At 35.4% G+C, this 23931-nt stretch overlaps 1 protein-coding gene across 1 annotated transcript in view; it reads left to right on the forward strand.

Moving 5' to 3' along the window:
• LOC149422737 (breast cancer anti-estrogen resistance protein 1-like) overlaps positions 1–23931 on the forward strand; it is a 193934-nt gene that overhangs the window by 159022 nt on the left and 10981 nt on the right. Inside the window, exons 2-3 of the mRNA XM_089633486.1 lie at positions 8645–8788; positions 13945–14151. Coding sequence (XP_089489612.1) covers positions 8645–8788; positions 13945–14151 — 351 coding nt within the window. The remainder of the gene's footprint in view (positions 1–8644; positions 8789–13944; positions 14152–23931) is intronic.

A 23931-nucleotide genomic window follows, 5' to 3' on the forward strand; every position in this document is an offset into this window, starting at 1 on the left:
GGTCACCGTGGCATCCGTCTATGACGCACCGGTTTCGGCCACAAGCTGGTACCAGGTAGGTACTTGGCGCCCGCTGACTGTGGGTGAGTGTTAACTACCGGTGATGCATCGGACGGCCTAGGAAGGTCACAACCCCCCTCCCTCCTACAGGTCACCCACCACCCCCCTCCTATGGGGGGACACTTTCAGCAAGCAACCTTCCATCTCTCATATCTCATGGACCATGAATCTACCTTGCTTAACTAGGTATACGTACGTTAGGCTGTCCAAAGTTTTTTTTCAATTTTAGCAAGTACATCAAGAGTCTTAAATTGAGTAATTAAAAAAGTTTCCTTCCTTTTTTTTCGTAAAAAAATTATAATTATATGCTGAAAATGCAAGCAAAAAACTTTATTAATTGATCCCCCAAAGCACGTATCTTGGGCCGCCCGCACACGAGAGACTTTAGTTGCGGTGACATGAAAGTTGGAAACTATTCCAATATTAGTATATATATTTTTTTTAACATCCCCCTAATGTCGCGTCGCTTGTGTGCTTACCTCCACATATACCGTAATTGATTTTTATACCCGCAAATAAATTCTCTCGTCTGCGGGTTGCCTTAATAGAATTAGGTCATTTTGTGTAGGTACATTATAACGTAATTTTTTTTACGTATAACGATATCCGACGATTAGTGAAACGTGCACAATACGTGGAAAACAGCTTCCGTTTCTGTTGTTTTTCACACTCGTAACTTTGCTGAAACTTGAATAATAAGAACACACTATTTATCGCATTGTCTCGGTAAGGGGTCGAAATGGGGTTATGCTTTATCTAAATAACTATACGTAACTTTTGAGACCCCTGAAAGAATGTATTAATCTCACCAAAAAAATCCATGGCCTATCCTAACGTACGTTTCGCGGCGTCTCGTTTAACTTTCTTTTTAGTGAATTATCGATGAGATTTATACTGCGAATTGCTTGCTTGTGTGCAGTTTTACTTCGTGTTCAGTCATTAGTTTTGGTGACTGTCGGAATTCCAGCTAGAAGAAATATGCCATAAAAAAACATTATTTTAACAATAATCAATTAGTTCCTAGAGGCTTGTAGTTAGCCGTCATGAATGATATTTATATTAATCATACAATTATTGATGTGTCTGGGTGTCTGGGTGCAAAGCCTGTTTTCCTATATACATTTCTTACTATACTAAAAGAACGCACATATCCTACTTCACACGATTCTCTTTTTAGATCGTCAATATTTTTTCAACGATTACGGTTATAGAAGAAATTTTTCAGGAAAGATCCGGTATTTCTGCTTAAATTGAGTAAATATACTACCGGTGTATTTTTATAGACAATGGCAGCCCTAAAAGAGTGTCATCAACTGTCGCAATTTATTGTTACCAGAGTAGTTGTCATCGGCTAGAAACAAGAAGATGGTTAAAAAACACTTCAGAGATAAATAGTGCACATTGGTTTGGTGCAATAAGGAAGTTGAGGCCATTTTTTATCAATGTACGCATTCAAACTTAAATACTGGTATTTTTTTTTTTTTTAAAGTTTGTTTTCATAATTAAATTAATTCTCAAAGTTTAAATTTTATTAAGCCCGCCAAAACGAGCGGAATCCGAGCGGTAAGAGGCGGGGTGTGGTGTGACGTCATTCGAACTGTGAAAACCACGTCGCATAAGCATTTTGTATGGAAAAATTTGTAATTCTTCAACAAGGAATTCCAGTTATTTTTTTACCAATGTTAACCGTCTATTAAAATTGATGTTATTAAAAAAAAGAAAATTGATTAAGATTTCATAGTTAAATTAATATTTTAAGTTAGAATATTTGCTTTTCTCGCCCGGTACGGTACTTGTACGGTATTGCCGTCGCTACTTGTTGACGTTCCCCGCGCGAATTCAGGACCACCGCGCAGAAAAGTAAAGATAAATAGTAAAATAACGGTTTACAGCCCAGTTCACTGTGAGACTTTTCTGGGCGGCCGGCGGCCTGAAGTGTATCACATGCTATGTGACATGTATAATAATAAAAACTTCTAAGTTATGCAATAAACAACATATTATTATAAAGCACTATACGAATATGTATCTTTAGAAATCCATTTCATATAATAATAACAACAAATACGTACATATATTTGACAAACCCAAATAAACCTTTGGCCTATACACCTCTCTCATCTAAACCGACCATCTCTCATGTAATAGAAAGAGATGCACCAAAGGTGATCCGTTGTACGTACAAGTCACGACACATGTGACGTCAGAATTCTTTCGACCAATCGTGGAGCGTATACAGTCTATTGCTATTGAATGCTTTTTCAAGAACGTTTAACTAATTCTAAGAATAATAATATAGAAATATATTTATATATTTAGAATCGATATTTTTTGATCTACATGAACATATTTTTTATAAGTCAAAATATTTTTTACTCAACTTCCTTATTTTAGAAGGCTAAAAGGATTTTAATGACAAATTTAAAAGGTGTATGAAATAATTTGTGGTTTTATTATGGACTTTAAATAATATTTGAAACAATTATTGGGTTGGCTGTGGTTAACAATTAGAATTAGAAACGGATTCTGACCCTTGGTCTTTGGAACACGCTTTGTTGCAAATCGATATTATGGCCTTGAGGGACGCTGCGGATGATCACTGCACAAGCTTTCATAATATACTCGAATTTAACGCAACGAGGGAATAAGTTCACTGTTGCACAGGTTTTCTTAACAGACTATTAATGTATAGTAAATTGTTGCAATGTTATTGATGTAGGTAAGTATGTACTCCAAACTGTCAGACAGGGTCAGGTAATTGGGTGGAGGAATGCAGGAACATTTGTTAAAGGGAGATGCTTATTTTTTTTTTTTTTTTTTATAGTTAATACCTCACAAGAGTCCCAACTGCTCCCGTCTGGAGCCAGTGAGACTATGGCATCCCCAATTGGGGGATGTTGTGAGGCTGAAGGTAAGTGGGGAAGGGAAAGAGGAAGGTGGGGAAGTACCTGGCTATTCAGATCTAGTCACTAAACACGGTTAAAGCCATTTGGAGCAACGTTTCAATTCTGAATGGTGGTCTTACACCAGGGCGATACTGGTAGTATCTTCCACTCTGGAACGTGCCGCAAATATACTATATATTATTTTAATTAATTAATTGTGAAATAACACAAATTAATCAAATAAAATTTATTTGCGCACGCCGGGTTCGAACCCGCGACCTTCGGAATGGCAGTCCAATGCGTTACCACTGGACTATGCCGGCCGTCATAGTTGCGTCAACGTAGTTCTTCGAAAAAGATGGAACTTTTCTTTTAACGAAAAACAATATCTTTGCTTTAAAAAGGGTCGTTGACTCTTTACTGAAAATATAGCTCTATAAAACGCAAGAAAGCAAACGTAATATTTTTATTGAAGTAGACGCTAGTACGCTAGCCCAATGTGTCGGTACGGCGCCAACTCGAACGACGACGCGACGTCCACACCATGTAGATACCTTACACAAATATGTGTATATCGAATTTAGAACTTCGTTTGATTTAACTGAAAAGTTAGTTAAACTTGTTCACAGGGCTCCCATTTATCATTTCACTTGTACTGCCAATCTGTCTTGCGCAGTAGGTCAACAGGCGTGTGATCTACTTACTGACGAACAATCTAACTAACTTATCACGAAAGATCGAGTGAAAAATATAGATGACAGGTCATCATGCATTTCAATAGTCAGATAGGATAAACATGATTAATTGACCAAGTATAATACATCAATGATAAGATGTCTTCACAACATACACGTAGAGAACTATAGATGAAATGTCATGCATTTCAGTAATCAGATAGGATAGATAATCACACAAATCTGTCTTCACAATATACACGGAGAGAAATCGATTTTTGCATTCACAATAAATTAACAGGCCTTATTAATAAAACATCAATTTGAGAATGTTTTATCGATTTACCCTGATAATATATCATGACGATACAAATAATTTTCGTTGTATTGCAAAAATATTAGGTTCTTCATGAACTAACAAGTTTTTCACGAAACCTGTCAATTCATTCGTAAGGCCTACAATCCCGTTTTTAACCGGAATCACCAATAATTTGAAAAGATTCTTAATGAATTAGCAATAGTAATATTTTTCTCCGTCTTTCGCCGGTTTTGCTGTACCGACGCTTGACATGAACCGACTCAAGTATTTAATTCACTTGATCGTGTCATATCCCTCCACACAGCATCCCCAAAGATGACATAGGCCCTGAGGGAAATTATTTTCTTCAGGGCCTCCTGTGTGGAGTTAATATAAAAATAAAATAAAAAAATCTTTAAGGGGTTTCTTCAACTTCTTCGTCCATTCTCTTGAACGTTACACATTGTCTTGATTCCTTTCTCCGTTCCTCCCATGTATAAATTTTTATTTATCTGACTTTATGTTCGAATTTCTGCATTCGTAATACGGTCGTACATGTCTATACGTCTCAGAGGTGACATTTCTGTTGCCAATTACTGTCATAAATCAGGGTTTGTATCAGAACTCCATTGTCGACTGCTCGCTACCTTTGACATTTTTTTCCTTTTGATTTCAGCCTTCCAATGAACAGTTTACCATTATGGACCTGCTTGAATTTTTTTAATATACTAACTGATGCTCTCATAAACCAAAGTAATATTTGCTCTGCGAACTCGATTTTTAAAATAAACGGATAAAATTCCCATTAAAACCGTTTTACGAGCCCATTTGTTATAAAGTCGATTTTTATTCTTCATTATTATTTCACACAAGCGTTCCCGGTTACAAATCCTCAAAAGTTTTATTTTCCCTAAAAGTTTTTCCTCGCAACTTGCCTTTTTTATATTTCTGACTTATTTCCGTGTTATTTAACTCCGGTCAAAATCAGTGAAGCCTGAATTTAGGGCTAGAAGAATATATTTTCGCATTTTTTGAGCGTTGACCTTTTGTTTAACATATTTTTCGCATAAGTTGAGGGTGTATGATTTTGGATCCAGGAAGGTACGGTCCCTCCGGACGTAGATTTAAGTACACCTACCCAAAGAATATTTATTTCAAAAATATTTTAATTGATTTTTTTTTATGTAATACTAGCTTTATTACTCGGCTTCACCTTATATCGAAATGTTCTTTTCTTTTTGATCATTATTAACATTTTTGAATAAGCAATTTGGGGTCTTGTTCATTTTTTACAGTTAAATAAACATTTCAAAGCTCCAATGCGCATATGACCTGTAAATTTTAGCGTTCCAGTTAAATTTCATACCAGAGTCACCGCCAGAGCTCACCGTTTTAACGTTTCCTGAAGAATAATTCTTTAAAAAAGATTCTACTTATTACCTTCGTAATTATGCTTCCGTTATTTATTTCTCACTTTTACGTAAACCGACCGTCTTGGTTTTGGGTTCTACTACCGAAGAGATCCATTTTCATTGAAAAAAAATATTTTTGCCAAGCCATGCTTCCAAAAAAATGCATAAAGTTTTGATCTTGTTTGTTTCGACTAAACCCGCCATGTTAAAGAAGGTACACAGTTTCTGGAAAGGCCTTCATCGTGCAAGTGGATCGAGTAAGCTGATAATGTTAGGTGCATTTGTTCGGTCCTGTATATTATTTGCCTGTACTGAATAAAAATAGTAAAATATTCACATTCTATTCTATTACAACGATGTCGAAATACGTGTTCGTTAAAATCCTAATATTTACGCATTTCGTCGTCGTATATTATCAAGGCAAATGCAGGTGCATGAACACGTGTTCCGAATTCTGAATTTACTTTAATTTTATCAGGAAACGGCCTGCAATCCCGTTTTTAACCGTATTACCAATAATTTTAAGAGATAGTTAATAAATTAGCAATACTCATTTTTCTCCATGTACTATTAGACATAGTATTAAATATCTAATCGATACTGTCTTATCTCAAAAACTTATTTTTAGCGTCGGCCAGTCGAATTGAATTCATGCTGATATTATTAAAGTGACATTTTTTGTTATTTGTGGCAAAAAGTAATGCAATGTTTATTTCAATCAATTTGATAATTTCATCGATTGATCAAAGTAATTATGTACTCTGCTACTATTTGCAAAATGATGTCGAACAGTAGTTAATCACTAGAAGTGTGACCTGTAACGATTTGAAAGAAAACTGATGTCGCTAATTTACATAAGACTTTCCTACTCTGGACAGGCAAAAGAAATTGATTATCTGCTCAAGAAAGAAATTCGATATTTGAAAAAGTATGATGAATTGAATCACACTAGAGACGCCCAAAACACGCTTGTTCTATTGGTATTTCAATCGAAGATGTTCCGAGGAACTAGCGTACACAGTTCACATGAGGATGGGTCGTTTCTACGACTCGTCCTGATTAGCGATGATTTTTCGGCCTCTGTGTTTTCTCCTTTCTTCTTTCTTGTTCAAGACCCAGGTTTATTATTATCTCCTTTCTTTCCTCAAAGAGTCTCTCCTCACATCATCCCCAAATATGACATAGGTCCCGAGGGAAATTATTTTCTCCAGGCCTCCCGTACACGGAGTGAACTTACTGATAAAAATATTTCTTATTAAGAATCTCTTTAAATTATTCTTTATCCGGTTAAAAATTGGATTGCCGGCCTAACGAATGAATGAATAGGTGTCCTTATAAACTTCAATAAAATACCAATGAATTCTCACGATGTCGGAACACGTGCTTATAAAAATCCTAACATTTTCGCATTTCGTCATTGTATGTTATTAAGACAAACGCAGGAGTATGAACACGTGTTCCGATATTATTACGAATTAACTTAAAGTTTATCAGGAAGCAGCCTGCAGGCCCACTTTAACCGAATTATCAATAATTTTGATGAGATTTTTAATAAATCAGCAATACTCATACTCCGTGCGTAATGTAAAAAAACACTTCTATCGGTATATCCAACCATATCTGATTACTGCCTTAATTTGATAAAAAAACATAATAGCACAGTATTTATTTAAAAGTGGGAATGCTGTTAAACTGCCATTGCTAGTTGTACCAAGAAGTTTTGAATAGTCATAGTATTAACCTAAAATAATGTGAGTAGATTTTCATGAATATTTATGCAGTCCTGCCACTGAGAGCTTCATTATAACTACTCTTTCCAATACATGCGTCGTTTGTGAGAAAGAGGGAGAGGTTACAACGGAGCGATTAGCTTAGCGTCTTGCCAGCCCTTTCATATCCATGCATGTCATATTCTCATAAAACACGGTACCCTTTACCTTTGGCAGTATGTATTTTTGGCAATACTAATAATATCCGGTGTAATTTGCGAAACTCTAAAAGGGAATCCCAAAACCGGGACATGCAACATTAAGTCTAATATCCCCATGACGCCATGTTTTATGGTGGAATAGCTCTGTTCAAATTGGTGGAAATTAGGGATCGGCCTTACATCAATTTTTTTTTACCATGACGACTATAATAAAATAAAAATTTTAATAGTTTCTATATTGACGGAATTAGGGACATTAGTGTCGCATTGTATAGTCGTTTGGTCTTAAAAATCGACGAAACCAAATACAAAATCTTTAGTAACCATGAAGTTATACAAATAGAGGCGCTATTACGTACTAATTAATACTTTGTCGAAACGTGTTCCACCATTAGAACGCGATAATTAATAACGCGACCGGATTCGGTAGTTTTAGCGTTGGAGGTTACTTGAAGATAAAAAGGTGGAACCTTTTTTTTCGCTTCTATCTCATCTTAGTACAATACATCTATGATAGTACCTACCCACCTACAAAGTTTCATAGTCTCCAAAACGCTTAACATTTTTTATTAAATCTTATTAAGTTGTATTTTTATATCGATAATTTAGTAAAGCTTTTGTGTATTTAATAAAATAATATGTACCCATATGTCATGGTTAAGAAAATTATTTTATTTTTTTCTTCAGGTTGTAAAGCTTTTAGTAGCTGAAGAAACTCTTTAAAAAAATAATACATTTCTTTTTTAAATGATTTGAAATCGCGCGACAATAATGCAAGACTCGAATATTATTTTTAAAAGTACCATTTACTTAATTTCACATCTTCTGGTTTTGATATAGAGGTAACTCTCCCTATTTTTTATGGACTACGTATGTAACAGAAGGAGAATTTATAAAAGGGCTCTCAGCGGCAGAACCACACCAAATGTTGATTCTTCTGCATATTATGTCTTTAATCGTACACTAATTGCTGAGGATCGTGACGCCTTCTACAATTAGAACTAGGTTCCTTCACTCTTCACGTTCCATCCTCTTTAGGTTCCTTGGTCGTTCCATAGAGAGCTGCGGACACCGAGCTTCCAGACGCTTGTGACACTTGTTCCTACCGGCTGCGCCAATGTGATGTTCGCAGATTCTTTGAAATAACAAAAGAGTTAAACTGTTACATGGTTGTGGGTGGAATCTGAATGACAAAGAGCCCTTACCAAGCCTACGCAAACATTCTTTCTCCATTGCACACATCAATTTAGATTAGGTAAACATTACAGTACAACGTCTCGGCGATCTTCCTCGGTTTTCCTGATTTTCTAACTTAACCAGTCACCATGAGTTCTTACGTATAAGTGTTTTAATTATTAATTGGTTATGTTTGTGCATTGTTTCAGAGATGTATGGCTCGCGCCTTGTACGACAATATGGCGGACACCCCTGACGAACTGGCCTTCCGTAAAGGAGACATGCTGACCGTGCTGGAACAGAACACGGCTGGCACGGAGGGCTGGTGGCTGTGCGCGCTCAGGGGGAGACAGGTACCTACCAACACCTTTCTCACTTACCAGTATTTCATTGAATGTTAAACTTATTAACAATCTCTTCAAATTATTCGTAATCCGGTTAAAAACGGGATTGCAGGAAGAATGAATTGATAGGTTAAAGGATAAACTTTTAGTAAAATTCGAATGTGTTATCATGATATCGGTTCATAAAAATCCTAATATTTTCGTCATTATATATTATCAATGACAAACGCATGAACACATGTTCCAATATTATTGCGAATTTACTAAAAGTTTATCAGGAAACGGCATGCAATCCCGTTTTTAACCGGATTAACAGTAATTTGAAGAGGTGCCTAATAAATTAGCAATACTTATTTTTATCCGTTACTTTCAACTTTTACCTCCTTTGGTTTTGACTATCCGAACAGGTCAATCCTCATCAGCAACTCCGATATATGAAAATACCACTCATCCTTCGGCTTATAGTGAAATCTTCAGGGGTAACCAGTGTTGACAGAAGCATTGTTTTTACCATGTTTCCATGTTTTTTGGGTCATTTATACCGTGGAAGATGTGGTTTTTACCGATCACCAAAAAAATGTATCTAGACCACATGAAACATTTTATTTTGAAAACACATGTTGGGAAATCCCGAATTCAGGAAGCTAGTTCCTGAAAATCAGTACAACAGATTCACTATGTCTCTTTGTCTAGTTGTTACCTTTTTCAGTAAATATTCGTTAAATAAATAAAAATATAATTTACTTTAATGAATTTACAAATATGTGTTGTGTACCTACCTACACTACCTGCTATATTTTTTACGACTGCGCCCGAAAATATATTTTTTCGACTTGATTTTAAAACACGACTTTTCTCTACTTTCTATAAATATAATATAGCATGTATTATATATATAAACCTTCCGGAAAAAATCTCTAAACGACAGTTAAAACCCTATAAAAATCCGTTGCGTAGCTTAGAAGAATTAAGCGCCCAAACAGACAGACGCGAATCTTGACTTTATTTTAAATTATTTAGAGATTTCCTGGTCAAAAAAGGCCACCCTAAAGTTGTGCGAAAAGAAGAGCTATAGGGGCTTGAAAAGCGTGATAAATAATGTAATCACTGATTATATTCTGGAGTTCAATTTTGTACAATGATATATGCTAAACCTACTTTAGCATATACAAGAAGGAAGGTACAACCTACTCCCCTTTTGAAGATTAATATCGAACTGGTTGACAGGCATTACCCATAATCGCAAAATTCTTGGATATTTCATCCCCGAAGGTACTAGAAAGTAAGAACACAACTTGGGGTTGATTAATACCCTTTGAATTCCATGAATCTTACTTTCGGTAACTTTAAGGGGAGACTTTTATCCATCAATTATACGCACGCGCCTGAAATATAATTAATATTGTTTTGAACACCATTAAGTAATATACCTCCACGCCAGGAGTTAAAAGATTACTAATTAATTAATTAATCATCACATTACCAACCAGACGGCCGGCGTGGTCTAGTGGTATACGCTTTCGACTACAGATCCGAAGGTCGCGGGTTCGAACCCGGCGTGCGCAAATAAATTTTATTTGATTAATTTGTGTTATTTCACAATTAATTCATTTAAAATAATATATAGTATATTTGCGGCACGTTCCAGAGTGGAAGATACTCTCAGTATCGCCCTGGTGTAAGACCACCATTCAGAATTGAAACGTTGCTTGAAATGGCTTTAGCCGTGTTTGGTGACCAGATCTGAATAGCCAGGTACTTCCCCACCTTCCTCTTCCCCATCTCCCTCCCCTCCCCAATACCCTCAGCCTCACAACATACCCCAATTGGGGATGCCATAGTCTCACTGGCTCCAGACGGGAGCAGTTGGGACTCTTGTGCGGTAATACTGTAAAAAAAAAAAAAAAAAAAAAAAAAAAGACGACATCAGTGGGAAGGGCTGTAAGCTATTTGGGTCTTGACACAAATATAGTGAGTTCAAAACCCGGCGAGAACGATTCAAAATATGTTAATTTAATATGAGTTTTTCAAATAAGATTTCAAATACATATTGCATATTTGCACGTCGGTACAGACACTCTGTTGAAATATCATATTTATTCGGAATGGAAGAGTGACTTTCACCTTTAAATCACCAATTTCGTTAATCAAAATAGTGATTTAGCATTAAGGCGAAGCTTAATGCCAAATCACTATTTTGATTAATCTTTATAACGAATTGTTGAACATTATGAAAACCAAAAAATATGCTTTAGATAGATTTAAGGTTTTCCTATCGTTTCGCTTGAGTAGAATACAAATAAAAAATAAATTACCCAATAAAAAATATAAATGTAACTACCAAAAAAAAATTTTTCGACAGAAATGTATGAACGCGTAAAGGAAACACCTTTTAAAAAATACAGTATATAGCTACGATTATCTGTGACAGTTTCACTTGATTATTTTTTTTGCTTTCTTATAAAATTATTTACAAAATAAATAAAACCCAGTTTTATGCTTGAAATCGAACGTTTCTAGACTCCGTTTATCAAGCGATTTTAATGCCTATTACCTACAATATAAGGTATACCAATAATATACACATTTTTGGCTTGTAGCTTCCTCTTAATATTCAAACATACATGTCATACTTGGACGTACCCGTCTATGTCATCTATTATTTCTCCAACATAACATATTTTCTGACACCCCTTTATTCTACCGTCCGCTTGGCGTTTTGATGAAATGATATTACCGTGCCTTTAATTTTATTTAATTATTTATGTTTATAGCGCCCTCGAGATGACTTTTTAACTGTACAAATTATCAAATTATTGTGTTTTGCTACATCTACCATCTAAATTTTGTTTATCTCTCATTTGAAATTCAGTCATCAATTATTTTTCACGCACGAAGTACCAGGCACTTAATTAATTTATTTTTTATTTAAAGAATTATTGACGTAACCCTCTAGATAGCTTTAAGATAATGTTGTTAATGGATAATAGTGGTCTAAGGCAGTCAACTCTCAGATCAGCGACATCATCTGCAATCGGAAGGTCGAAAGAGCCTAAGCGAAATCCGAACATTAAGTTTGGTGATCGTGCATTCGGAGTATCCGGCCCTAAGGCTTGGAATAAACTTCCTATAGAATTGAGATGTATAACCAACCCAACAGAATTTAGATCCAAATTAAAAACTCACTTTTTCAGACACTCATTTCCATAAATCCGTCATTCTATCCAAATATTGCATTTTTTTTCTTTTGTTAGACCGTAATTGATGATTCACACACATACATTCTCTTGCGATTGCGTTCAACTACTTACGATAAAGTCTATTGCTATTGACTTGCCTACCAATGGACAATGGACAATATCGGTGGGAACACAACACGTCAATCGGTTTAATTGTTGGCAGATGAATCATTTAAATGCGTTAAAAATCGACGATTGATTTCATTCATTCATTTAAGATATATTTCCAGCTAATAATAAAAACTAATTTAAAAAACACCCTAATATAATAAAACTTCCTCCTTCTTCTGGCGCTTGAAATTAGATTGTTAATGTTAATTTTAGTTATGAGTTTCTACATATGTGAATAAATATTTTATTAAGATGGTAGTTATAGGCCTAAGTCGCAAGTCTCTAGACATAAGTCTTTTTAATGACGTATTCCGCGTGTACAGTTTTATTCATGATAGAGTAAGCGCCCGAATTTATGCCCTACGCAATCTACATAGCATCACTGTCGTGTGAATTGAAATGGACTCATTTGCTAAAGTTAATCTTTCTTTTCACCTTCTAACTTTGTAAATGTCACAGTTCTTATAAAATATGTCAACCGCTGACATTTAACCAAAGTATTCTCATAAGGGGACATAAATAACTTTATTTTATATTTATCTTGGTGTCATGCTACACAGCGGGAATTTGATATAATAACACGAACTATTCAATACTACGAAAATATAACGGGTAAATACTTAAAAGAAAAAAACTTGATTACTAAAATGGAAACAACTACGTAAGTCGGGGGAGATGTATACATACACAAAATTGGTTTTTAGATTGTTAATTTGGGTTATTTTAATAATTTGTGCGTATAACCAAACCTTCAAATTTATCTTTGATCGAGAAAAATTTTACCTTCTCCCCGACGTAAATAGTTGGTTCTTGTAATAATTGTTGAAACCACACGGAGAAAACTTACTTATATAAAATATTGCCAATTTATTAAAAAACTCTTAAATTTTTTCGTAATCCTCATTTAAAAACGGGATTGCAGGCCTTTAACGAATGAATTGATAGGTTTCCTAATAAACTTTCAGTGAAACACGAATGTGTTTTAACCCATTTTAATAAATAAACAATACTCAGTTTTCTCCGTGCAAGTGCTGTTTATATAGTTTGCGTACTAAACGTGAAGCGGAATTCGAAAAGTTTATCAAACAAAGATATTGTAGATAATAGATGAACATTTATGGTGAACTTTCACAACGGTATATTTTAAGGTGTGTTAAACATAAACATTTTAAATAAATTGCTTAACTAAAGATGGAATATACCTAGGCTCTCTTTCTCGCTCAAGTTATAAAATAACCCTGAACCAGCACTCAGGGCTGGTCCTGAGCCAAGCGGCGCCTGGCGCGAATACAATTTTGGCGCCTCTTGTCAAAAACCAGTACATGTTTAGATATGTGATCACTATAATCAATCATATTTGGATGATTTGTGTAGCGCAGTTTTTATGAAAAATAATCTCAAGGGCTGCGTATTAGGTATTATCAGTGCGGCATTTAGGCGCACCGAGCGGACTGCTCCAATTGCGCCTGCATAGGGCCGGCCCTGCGGCACCACTTTATACATCATTTGAGGGTACCTTTCAAACACCATATTCAAGTCAAATTAAAGAGACTTCAGAAAGTTTTCCAAGTTTTTCACTGTATTTATCATCAGGGAATGATAATGGTATCTGATGTGGATGCATGTGATACTAAACACCCCTTCCCTATCACTTACAGCTTCAAATCGGTGCGTTTTGGCGAGTTATCACAAAGCTATTTTATTGATCTGATAGTTTCGTGACAGCTGTTTCAACCTTCGACACATTATCAACCGGCTTCATGCATGTTTTGTTCACCAATTCCTATAACTAAATTTAAATCTTCTTTCCTCCAGGGAATCTGCCCAGGAAACCGCCTGCGCCTCCTGGCCGGCGTTTACGACACGGGCGGGTGTCCGCCCTCACCCCCGCCCACGCCCGCCCCCGCCCCCGCCCCCGCCCAGCACGCGCGCCCCCTACCGCCGCCCCCGCACTCGGCCAGTCAGCACAGCCTCTACAAGGGGCACAGTCGGAGGCGCTCGCTCAACACACAGCCCAATAAGGTAAAACAATATTATAATAATGAGGGGACCTATTAGTTGCGTACAACCACACCTTATATAAATTCAAACAATTTTAAACTTTTTCCACTTTTATTCCCTAAATTATTCCTTGCACAGGAAAATACAAGAACATTAAAATTAAATATAATCTAAAACAGCAAGCAGTTTATGTTCAGAAATAAGAACATTCTGAGAAGACATTAAGGAGGTACGTTTAAAAAAATTAAATAATTTGTGTTGTCAGCAGTCGTTATCTCTTTTGTATATAAGGGAGCGTGCTTTTATGCCGTTACATCGTGCATTTGCTACGGAAATTAGGCAAAACAATTATTTAAATTTACAGTAAGAAAAACCCCTCGTATTTGCCTTCCTTTGTCATAAATTATTAGCGACCCGCAGTTAAACCTGCCGTAGAATGCAGCTTTAGTTGCAAATATATTTTTTTCACAGAAAGTAAAATAAAGTTAATTGTTGTGGCACGACTTAATTTTTTGATAATTCGGAATATTCTTCTCCCCAAAACGTTTTCCTCTGCCCCAACTCTTTCCCTTTGGTCTCAGAATATACCTCGTATTGGGGATGTCATAGTCCCACGGCAAGTAGGCCAACTTATTACTATTCCGCGTGATAAACATATCATAACCAAAAAATAGATAAGAAAATAGATTTTATGTCATAAATAAATACACTTTTAAGAACATTGACGGCTCCGTGTGATGGTCGCGGATGCAAGTCTCGGCGCGACAAAAAATCATTTAATTAATTAGAGTTTTTTCACAATTCATTAACAAAAAATCATACGTATATAGAATATTTGCGGAACGTTCCTCTCACTCTGGTGAAAGACCATCATTCAGAATTGGAACTTTGCTTAAAATGACTTTAGTCGTTTTTGGCGACCGAATTTGAATAGAAAGGTACTTCCCCACCACCCTCCTTCTCATTTCTATCCTCTACCTACTTCCTTCAACCTCACAACTGGACGTGGCGTAGTCTTACTGGCTTCAGACGATTGGGAGCAAAGGGGACTCGTGTGCGGTATTCACATTAAAAGAAACTTTATTATAAGTTTGTATCAAACCGCACGAGTAATGTATGAAAAAGCTCGACTCCCATATACACCTACTTTTCCAGCGAATCTAGTGACCCTACCGACGTGTAAGAATGCATCTCGTCTCGAGTAACGTTCGCAGCCTCTCCCGGTCCAGCAGAGAGCGGTCAGCAGCGTCTAGCGTCGCATCTCCCACTTTGGAAGTTGTCCTGTCCTAAAGCAGCCTGCCCTTGCCATAACAAACGGTCGGTTAAATGGCACGAAGCGACCAACACAATTCACGTTTTTAGCTGCGCTGAATATGTATTTATTCGAGAGCTTTGCGTAACCGTGGAAAATGGACCGCTGAATTACCGCGCTGGTTGTCGCCAGAAATTTCGATATTAAAATTTGATATATTTTCGTACGCGTTTATATTAAATAAACAGTAATAATAATATTTTAATTTTATTTTTGAAATAACTTAATTCATAAAACATCAAACTGTAATAATTAATCATTTTAATTACCTATTATTAATTAATATTAAATCATTGATTATTCTGTTTCACATTTTTCGTTTGAGTCGTTAATATTGTCGTCAATGATTAAGTAATAATGCTAGTGCAGCCAGTGAAAAATCACGATGTATTATAATTCTAGGATTTGTGAAGCTGGAAGTATTTGTAAAAAAATATCTGCGTCAGGATATTTACTTATTTAACTTGAAAAATTAAGACGTCTGTTAAAAATTTTTACAAAAAAATATACATTTCAGATATTTTTAATTAATTGAAGCAAAAATAATATTGATATCTACCTTACCGTTTGTCAACCCATTTGTACCCAGAATCATGGTTTCAATTTTGAAAATAACACTTATTTTCAAAGCAAATCCAGTTCATTGAATCAGACTTACAAACAGAATCACATCCTTTATCAGTGTTTTTTTATGAAAAATAAGATGCAGTATTTTGAACTAACCACCTCATGTTTTTTCAAATTTATATTTTATTATTCTCCATAAAGTATTTAGGTTGTTTGAATCGGTAGTACAATGATTACGTCCAAAGTTGAAATAGTTGAACCAGTAACTGGAATATACTCGCGAGAAGCATTTTACACTTTGACTTGCCATTATGAAATTAAACCACTATTTTCAGTTTAACTCTTTACTGCCTTCGGAAGAACCCTTTCATCACAAGTCTCAAATGAATTCAGTAGCTCTAAATTTTTTTTAAGTGTTTTATTTTTATACTAACGGAATCAATCTGTTCTAATTAATGTATCCTATTGCTGTTGATCCGTATATTTTTAGAATGATTTGTGATTTTTGAAAGCTTTGTTTTCCTTTCCTTTGAACTGACGTCGTTTGAATGAAAATGAAGCAAACTTTTCAATTATGCGTTCGTTCGACTGCTTTAATCCAGGTAATTTGGATGGTACCTGCTCGGCCTTTGTCTAACTACCTTAGATAATGTGAAGCCTCCCCCAGAGTATTATTCTACGCATTGAGTTCCATTTATTACAAAGCCTTTTACTTTCATTGTTTCTGTTTCTCCCCGTTTCTTGGCGCTTCCTCCGGACTCTCATCGACTTAGCTCCCCCTTTCTGCGGATTATTACGGAAAAAGAAAATGGCGCAATGTCTGGAGCTCAAAGAAGTCATTATTCTCCATAAAAGTAATCTCTTGCACTCTGCCCAAATTGATATAGGCAAAACGCTACCTACATACGACACACGTCATGTGACTAGTATAAGCTTTTTTTGTTGTAGATCTTGCCATTTTGTATTGTACACACAACACTCCGTACCTATAGTAAAATTTTTGAGTCTTGTTTATAACGCAAATTTTTGTGAAAGATAAAATCAATGCGAGTCTTAAAGGTACTTCTGTGAACAGTAGACCTCGCGTCCAAAAATGATGTTTCTAATTTTATTTCTTCTTATTTACATATTTTTTCACATTTGAAATAGATTCTTTACTGACCATTGAAACGGCCACCATCTTGAAATGGAAACGGACGTACAAAAATGTACAGACATACGAAAATCAAACGTTGTTATTAAAATAACTAGATACTACTTTTAACAATTGAAAACGTATAAATACTACATCACGCAACAACACCAGGCATAAGGACCTATTTCAGTCACCATGTAACAACCCATTTTTTAGTACTAACCCTTTTGTAAAAATTTTTTAACATCAAGTACCCAATGTAAAAGCCCCTTGGGCGTTTATAACAGTAAATAATTAAATAAAATCATAATATATTACTTCTACTTGACATAAAATACCTAACTACTAAATAGTATAAAATAAAGTCTATCTGTTTGTGCGCTTAGTTCTTCTAAACTACGCAACGGATTTTGACAGGGTTTTCACTACCTTTTAGAGAATTTCTTCCGGAACGTTTACATATATAATACATGCATATTATATTTATAGAAAGTAGAGAAAAGTCGATGTTTTATAATCAAGTCGTAATAATATTTTTTCGGGCACTCCTTTGTTAATACTGGCTAAACCTTATGAGATAAATCAAAATAATGTACTACGGAATTACATATCTATAAAAGGCCTACATAAAAATCTGCGATGGTAGATGTTTATGACCTAAGGATAACCCCCAGCAACGCTGGGCACACGTCAGCTTGTAAAATTATAATACGCAATTTAGTTGATTAGGGAGTTTAACACATTTAATCATATTATATTTACCAAAAAAACAACATATAATGTGTTATGACATAGCAGATGATTTTAAACAGAATACGACAGAATTCAGAATGGAACATAATACAACAATAAAAAAGTCTGATGAAGACGTTTTGTACATAATAAAGATAATATTGCGCATTGCATATGTTTGAATATGATATTATAATAAAGATTATCCGTTTTAAGATTTCAATATCATTTCTACTCCAGGGAAATTCCTAATTTCACTTATTACCTTTTCTATATCTTTATCTTATGTGGAGTTATATAAAAAGTATAAATTTTTCCATCTATTTTTATTCTCCATTTCCCGGGGGCTGATACGCCTTCGTGAATTTTCTGGGAAATGGATATTTAGGGGGCTTTATTCAGTTTTATTGAAGAAGTTAAGGCCTTTGCTGAAGAATAACATCCTCTGTTGTCCTTTGTGCCTTCGTAATTAAACCACGGAATGGCGGCCAGCTTCCTGCGAGAAATTGAAAGTGGCGACTTGGAATTTGGCACTCGTAAACTTAATGAAACTATTCCATATCTAGAACAATGCTTGTTCAACAGTTAAAGAATTTAAAATATAGAATATCACGATTTTGAAAGCTTCCGAATATTTTAAAATACTGCTGGCAAAACAATTTAGTTCTTAAAATTCTGATCAGAAAACATTTGCCAAATTTCGTTCCGAGTTTCTCAAAATAAAATAAAATACGCGTTTGGCCCATTTTTTTGCATAATCCATTCCCCATTTTGAAAAAAAAATCGTATTAAAAATTATGAATGTTGTGTGTTATTTTAAACTTTCTCGGTAATATTTGTGTTAAATTATGTAAATATCACTTTATTACAAACTTTAAACAATATATTACGCAGAACACTTGGGGAAAAAAATCACACTGTCTCAAATTTGGTTGCTTGTTTGCTTGTGAGATGAAGTCGCAAGTTTAGTATTGAACTGATCTGAACTTAATTAGTTTGTGCCTAGTATTAATTGTGTTAGATAAGGTGCCAACAAGTAACAGCGGCGTTCTCTGCTTCTAATTATCTCACTTGGCACTAACTTGGCACTTCTTGGCACCCTCGATCCCTTGTCACTCTCCTCACGTTCCGTAAACATAATGCTATCAGGCCTTGCTGTATGTAGTGCTGACTGCTGATACCGGAGACCTCTCTTTCATGTTACTAGTAACGTTAATGAGGAAGAGAGAGAGGTTACTACGGAGTTATCAGCGGTAGGCCTTTAGCCTAGTGTGCTGAGAGGAGGTAGGTACCATGCAAGACTGCAACGCACTGATCACACATCAGCTGTATTTACCTGTTCCTTTGGATGATAGGAATTGCATGCAAATGAGGAAACCACCGCCATCTTTTATCAACATAGGCCGTGCTGTAGAAATGACCTGACAGTTAAAGAGACTTTGATCTTTTGCACTGGGTTAGTATATATAGTATCGTAGTATAGTTAGTATAGGTTAGTAGCAGGGATTTAGTACTAAACCCTGATAAACCCGGATTTAGTACTAACCCAGTGCAAAAGTCAGAAAACAGGTCTCTAACTTTACTGTCAGTACATTTTCTACATCACGTCCTGTATAATTTTCGGGAAATCGACAATTTACATTTATTTCAGTTTGTACAAGTATTATATAGCCAAAATAAAACCAATTATGAATTTCATCCTTGTGACTTTACCTCTACTGAGACAGCATAATAAGGAATAAGTAAATTAAATTTGTAAGAAAAGAATATGAATTCAAAAATTTATACAAAACAAAAGATTATATAAAACGAAAAATTTACAAAACAAAACATTTATCAAACCTTTATAGCGTTAATAAAGATGGCGGTGGTGAAACCCGTGTAATGTTTGTTTGTCGTGGGTGAATATTTTCTCTCCACCCCCACATTGGATTTGTATAATAACACATTAATACTTCCTATAGCGCCATGTTGTCAAAAATCACTTAGGGCACTTAGCATTTTATTCGGAATCACTTAAGATTTAAAACAAAATGGATCAAGCAATCTGGCTTGTCTTATTTTATTACACCCTTACCCCCTTACTAATAAACGTGTTTTAAATTTTACACAATCTTTAATGTATGGTGAATCGTTGTTTATCAATTGTGTACAACTTAAAAGACGTGTATTAGTAAGGGGTATGGTATATGTATCTAAAAGCTGATATTGTTGGCTGAAAATAGATGTGCTGACCTGAAAATTCCAGGCATAAAAGTCTGTGTAAATTTCATAATGCCAGAATTCACTGTTCAAGAGTTTTTGCTCTTTCAACACGCCGATTTTCTGCTTTGTAGATAAAGTAACGATTTTTTGATCATATAACAACGTAAATGTATCATGGCCACTATTTTCTTTTCCATTAAAATAACATCAGACAACATTTCTTATAAAAACTCACATAAAAGACTGCGTAAATACCTATCTGTATAAGATTTGCGATCAAAGGTATTTTGAACACGGAAAGAATAAATAAGGAAATGTCTTGGGAATGGGGATCCTAAGTAAACCATGTAGATTTGTAAATGGACTTATTCAGTTCCCAGCGTTCCCAGGATCCACGAACATCTGTGGGCGGACTTGGGAGAGTTTAGGGGTGTAGGGAGGGTTTTATTCTTTTACTGTATTGCAAAATAACTCTTTTATTTAAATGTGAATACCGCACTGAAGCCAGTGAAACTATGACATCCCCAATTGTGGTGTATTGTACGGCTGAAGGTATTAGGGAAGATTAAGTTAGGGGAGTACCTGGCCATTCAGATCTGGTCACCAAAGATAGCTAAAACCATTTCAAGTAACGTTTCAATTCTAAATGGCGGTCTTACACCAGGAATATACTGAGATCATCTTCCATTCTGGATCGTGCCGCAAGTATACCTACTATATATATTATTATTATTATTTTAAATTAACAAATTTTTAAATATCACAAATTAATCAAGTAAAATGTACTTGCCCAGGCCGGGATTTGAACCCACGACCTTCGGCTTGCTAGTCAAGATCCTTACCCCTCGACCACGGAGGCCGTCAAATACTAAATGAATATTGTTATAGTTAACCAACAAACCACCACGCCGTTTCCATAAAGGGGTAGTCAGAGGAGATAGACCGCCACATAACTATGTCTTGGCAGCACTCTTTGCTTCTTTCAAAACCAGGTCTACCTATAGAAACTATAAATACAAACACTTGATGAAATTATTAAAATTCTCAGATAGAAGGCTTGTTTCCGACTTGACTTTTATTTTTTAAATTGTTAGTGGAATTATATACTGAACTGATTTACTAATCACTTTCAGCATAACAACAGAACTACTCGATCGAAAATTACACAATAACAACAATATCAGGACTGAGTCATTTAGATACTCGCTTGTACCTAGATTGCATTCAGTTGGCAATGTTTCGCAGAAATTATACATGTGTTCAACTGCATGAAATATAGTGACAAGAAGGCTATAATAACATACCTCAATAATAATAAATAGTAAGGTTAGAATATTACTATTCTTCTGCATGGGTTATTTTTGGATGTACGCTCTCGACGTTCATATTCTTCAAGGAGTTTAAATGAAATTTTTTCTTCTCTTTTCGTATTCAGTTGCATTATTTATTATTAAAATAGATTGAATTATTTTTATTTTTTCAACTAGTATAATTCGGAAAGCTTCCCGTAATTTTCACCAATGTACCTACCTATCCCAGAATATTTAAAATTCGGCGTATCCCGTAAATTGCGTAGGTACTAAGTAATTATCTTACGTGCTGTGTATACAATGTGGATGTACGTGATTTACCGTAATCCCACGGTAATCCATTCTGCCCGAAGTGGCAACTTGATTGGCATCCTTTAGCCCAACCCAACTAGGTCAGGTGTATCACGTATCGGGCTATCTCCATGAAATATAAAATACCTCCCGCCTACCAAACTACCAGCCTACCTGTACTCCAGGGACACGGGGCATATTGAATATAATATATACCCGTATATGTATGCTCCGTGTCCGACGCCGCACCAGTCGATCCGGCTTATCGAAGGGTAAGAACTGCCCCCAGATAAGTAGGCGGTAAGTACGCCCTTAAAAGCTGACAACAGTTTAGGATTAATTTTGCTAATATCTTTCCGAGTGCCTAGTTTCAGACTTTGATGAAGGGTTTTGTAATAACATCATTTAAACCCAAGACTTGCGTAGGTACTAGGTAGCTGAATTGCCACGCATTATTTCCATACTGTCAGGGCTGCGTCAAGTCTTGTAAATCAGGTGGTGAAACCCGTGTAATGTTTGTTTGTCGTGGGTGAATATTTTCTCTCCACCCCCACATTGGATTTGTATAATAACACATTAATACTTCCTATAGCGCCATGTTGTCAAAAATCACTTAGGGCACTTAGCATTTTATTCGGAATCACTTAAGATTTAAAACAAAATGGATCAAGCAATCTGGCTTGTCTTATTTTATTACACCCTTACCCCCTTACTAATAAACGTGTTTTAAATTTTACACAATCTTTAATGTATGGTGAATCGTTGTTTATCAATTGTGTACAACTTAAAAGACGTGTATTAGTAAGGGGTATGGTATATGTATCTAAAAGCTGATATTGTTGGCTGAAAATAGATGTGCTGACCTGAAAATTCCAGGCATAAAAGTCTGTGTAAATTTCATAATGCCAGAATTCACTGTTCAAGAGTTTTTGCTCTTTCAACACGCCGATTTTCTGCTTTGTAGATAAAGTAACGATTTTTTGATCATATAACAACGTAAATGTATCATGGCCACTATTTTCTTTTCCATTAAAATAACATCAGACAACATTTCTTATAAAAACTCACATAAAAGACTGCGTAAATACCTATCTGTATAAGATTTGCGATCAAAGGTATTTTGAACACGGAAAGAATAAATAAGGAAATGTCTTGGGAATGGGGATCCTAAGTAAACCATGTAGATTTGTAAATGGACTTATTCAGTTCCCAGCGTTCCCAGGATCCACGAACATCTGTGGGCGGACTTGGGAGAGTTTAGGGGTGTAGGGAGGGTTTTATTCTTTTACTGTATTGCAAAATAACTCTTTTATTTAAATGTGAATACCGCACTGAAGCCAGTGAAACTATGACATCCCCAATTGTGGTGTATTGTACGGCTGAAGGTATTAGGGAAGATTAAGTTAGGGGAGTACCTGGCCATTCAGATCTGGTCACCAAAGATAGCTAAAACCATTTCAAGTAACGTTTCAATTCTAAATGGCGGTCTTACACCAGGAATATACTGAGATCATCTTCCATTCTGGATCGTGCCGCAAGTATACCTACTATATATATTATTATTATTATTTTAAATTAACAAATTTTTAAATATCACAAATTAATCAAGTAAAATGTACTTGCCCAGGCCGGGATTTGAACCCACGACCTTCGGCTTGCTAGTCAAGATCCTTACCCCTCGACCACGGAGGCCGTCAAATACTAAATGAATATTGTTATAGTTAACCAACAAACCACCACGCCGTTTCCATAAAGGGGTAGTCAGAGGAGATAGACCGCCACATAACTATGTCTTGGCAGCACTCTTTGCTTCTTTCAAAACCAGGTCTACCTATAGAAACTATAAATACAAACACTTGATGAAATTATTAAAATTCTCAGATAGAAGGCTTGTTTCCGACTTGACTTTTATTTTTTAAATTGTTAGTGGAATTATATACTGAACTGATTTACTAATCACTTTCAGCATAACAACAGAACTACTCGATCGAAAATTACACAATAACAACAATATCAGGACTGAGTCATTTAGATACTCGCTTGTACCTAGATTGCATTCAGTTGGCAATGTTTCGCAGAAATTATACATGTGTTCAACTGCATGAAATATAGTGACAAGAAGGCTATAATAACATACCTCAATAATAATAAATAGTAAGGTTAGAATATTACTATTCTTCTGCATGGGTTATTTTTGGATGTACGCTCTCGACGTTCATATTCTTCAAGGAGTTTAAATGAAATTTTTT

Source organism: Hesperophylax consimilis, chromosome 7, assembly GCF_061612785.1.
Source record: "Hesperophylax consimilis isolate HC1 chromosome 7, BYU_Hcon_1.0, whole genome shotgun sequence".
Taxonomy (NCBI): domain Eukaryota; kingdom Metazoa; phylum Arthropoda; class Insecta; order Trichoptera; family Limnephilidae; genus Hesperophylax; species Hesperophylax consimilis.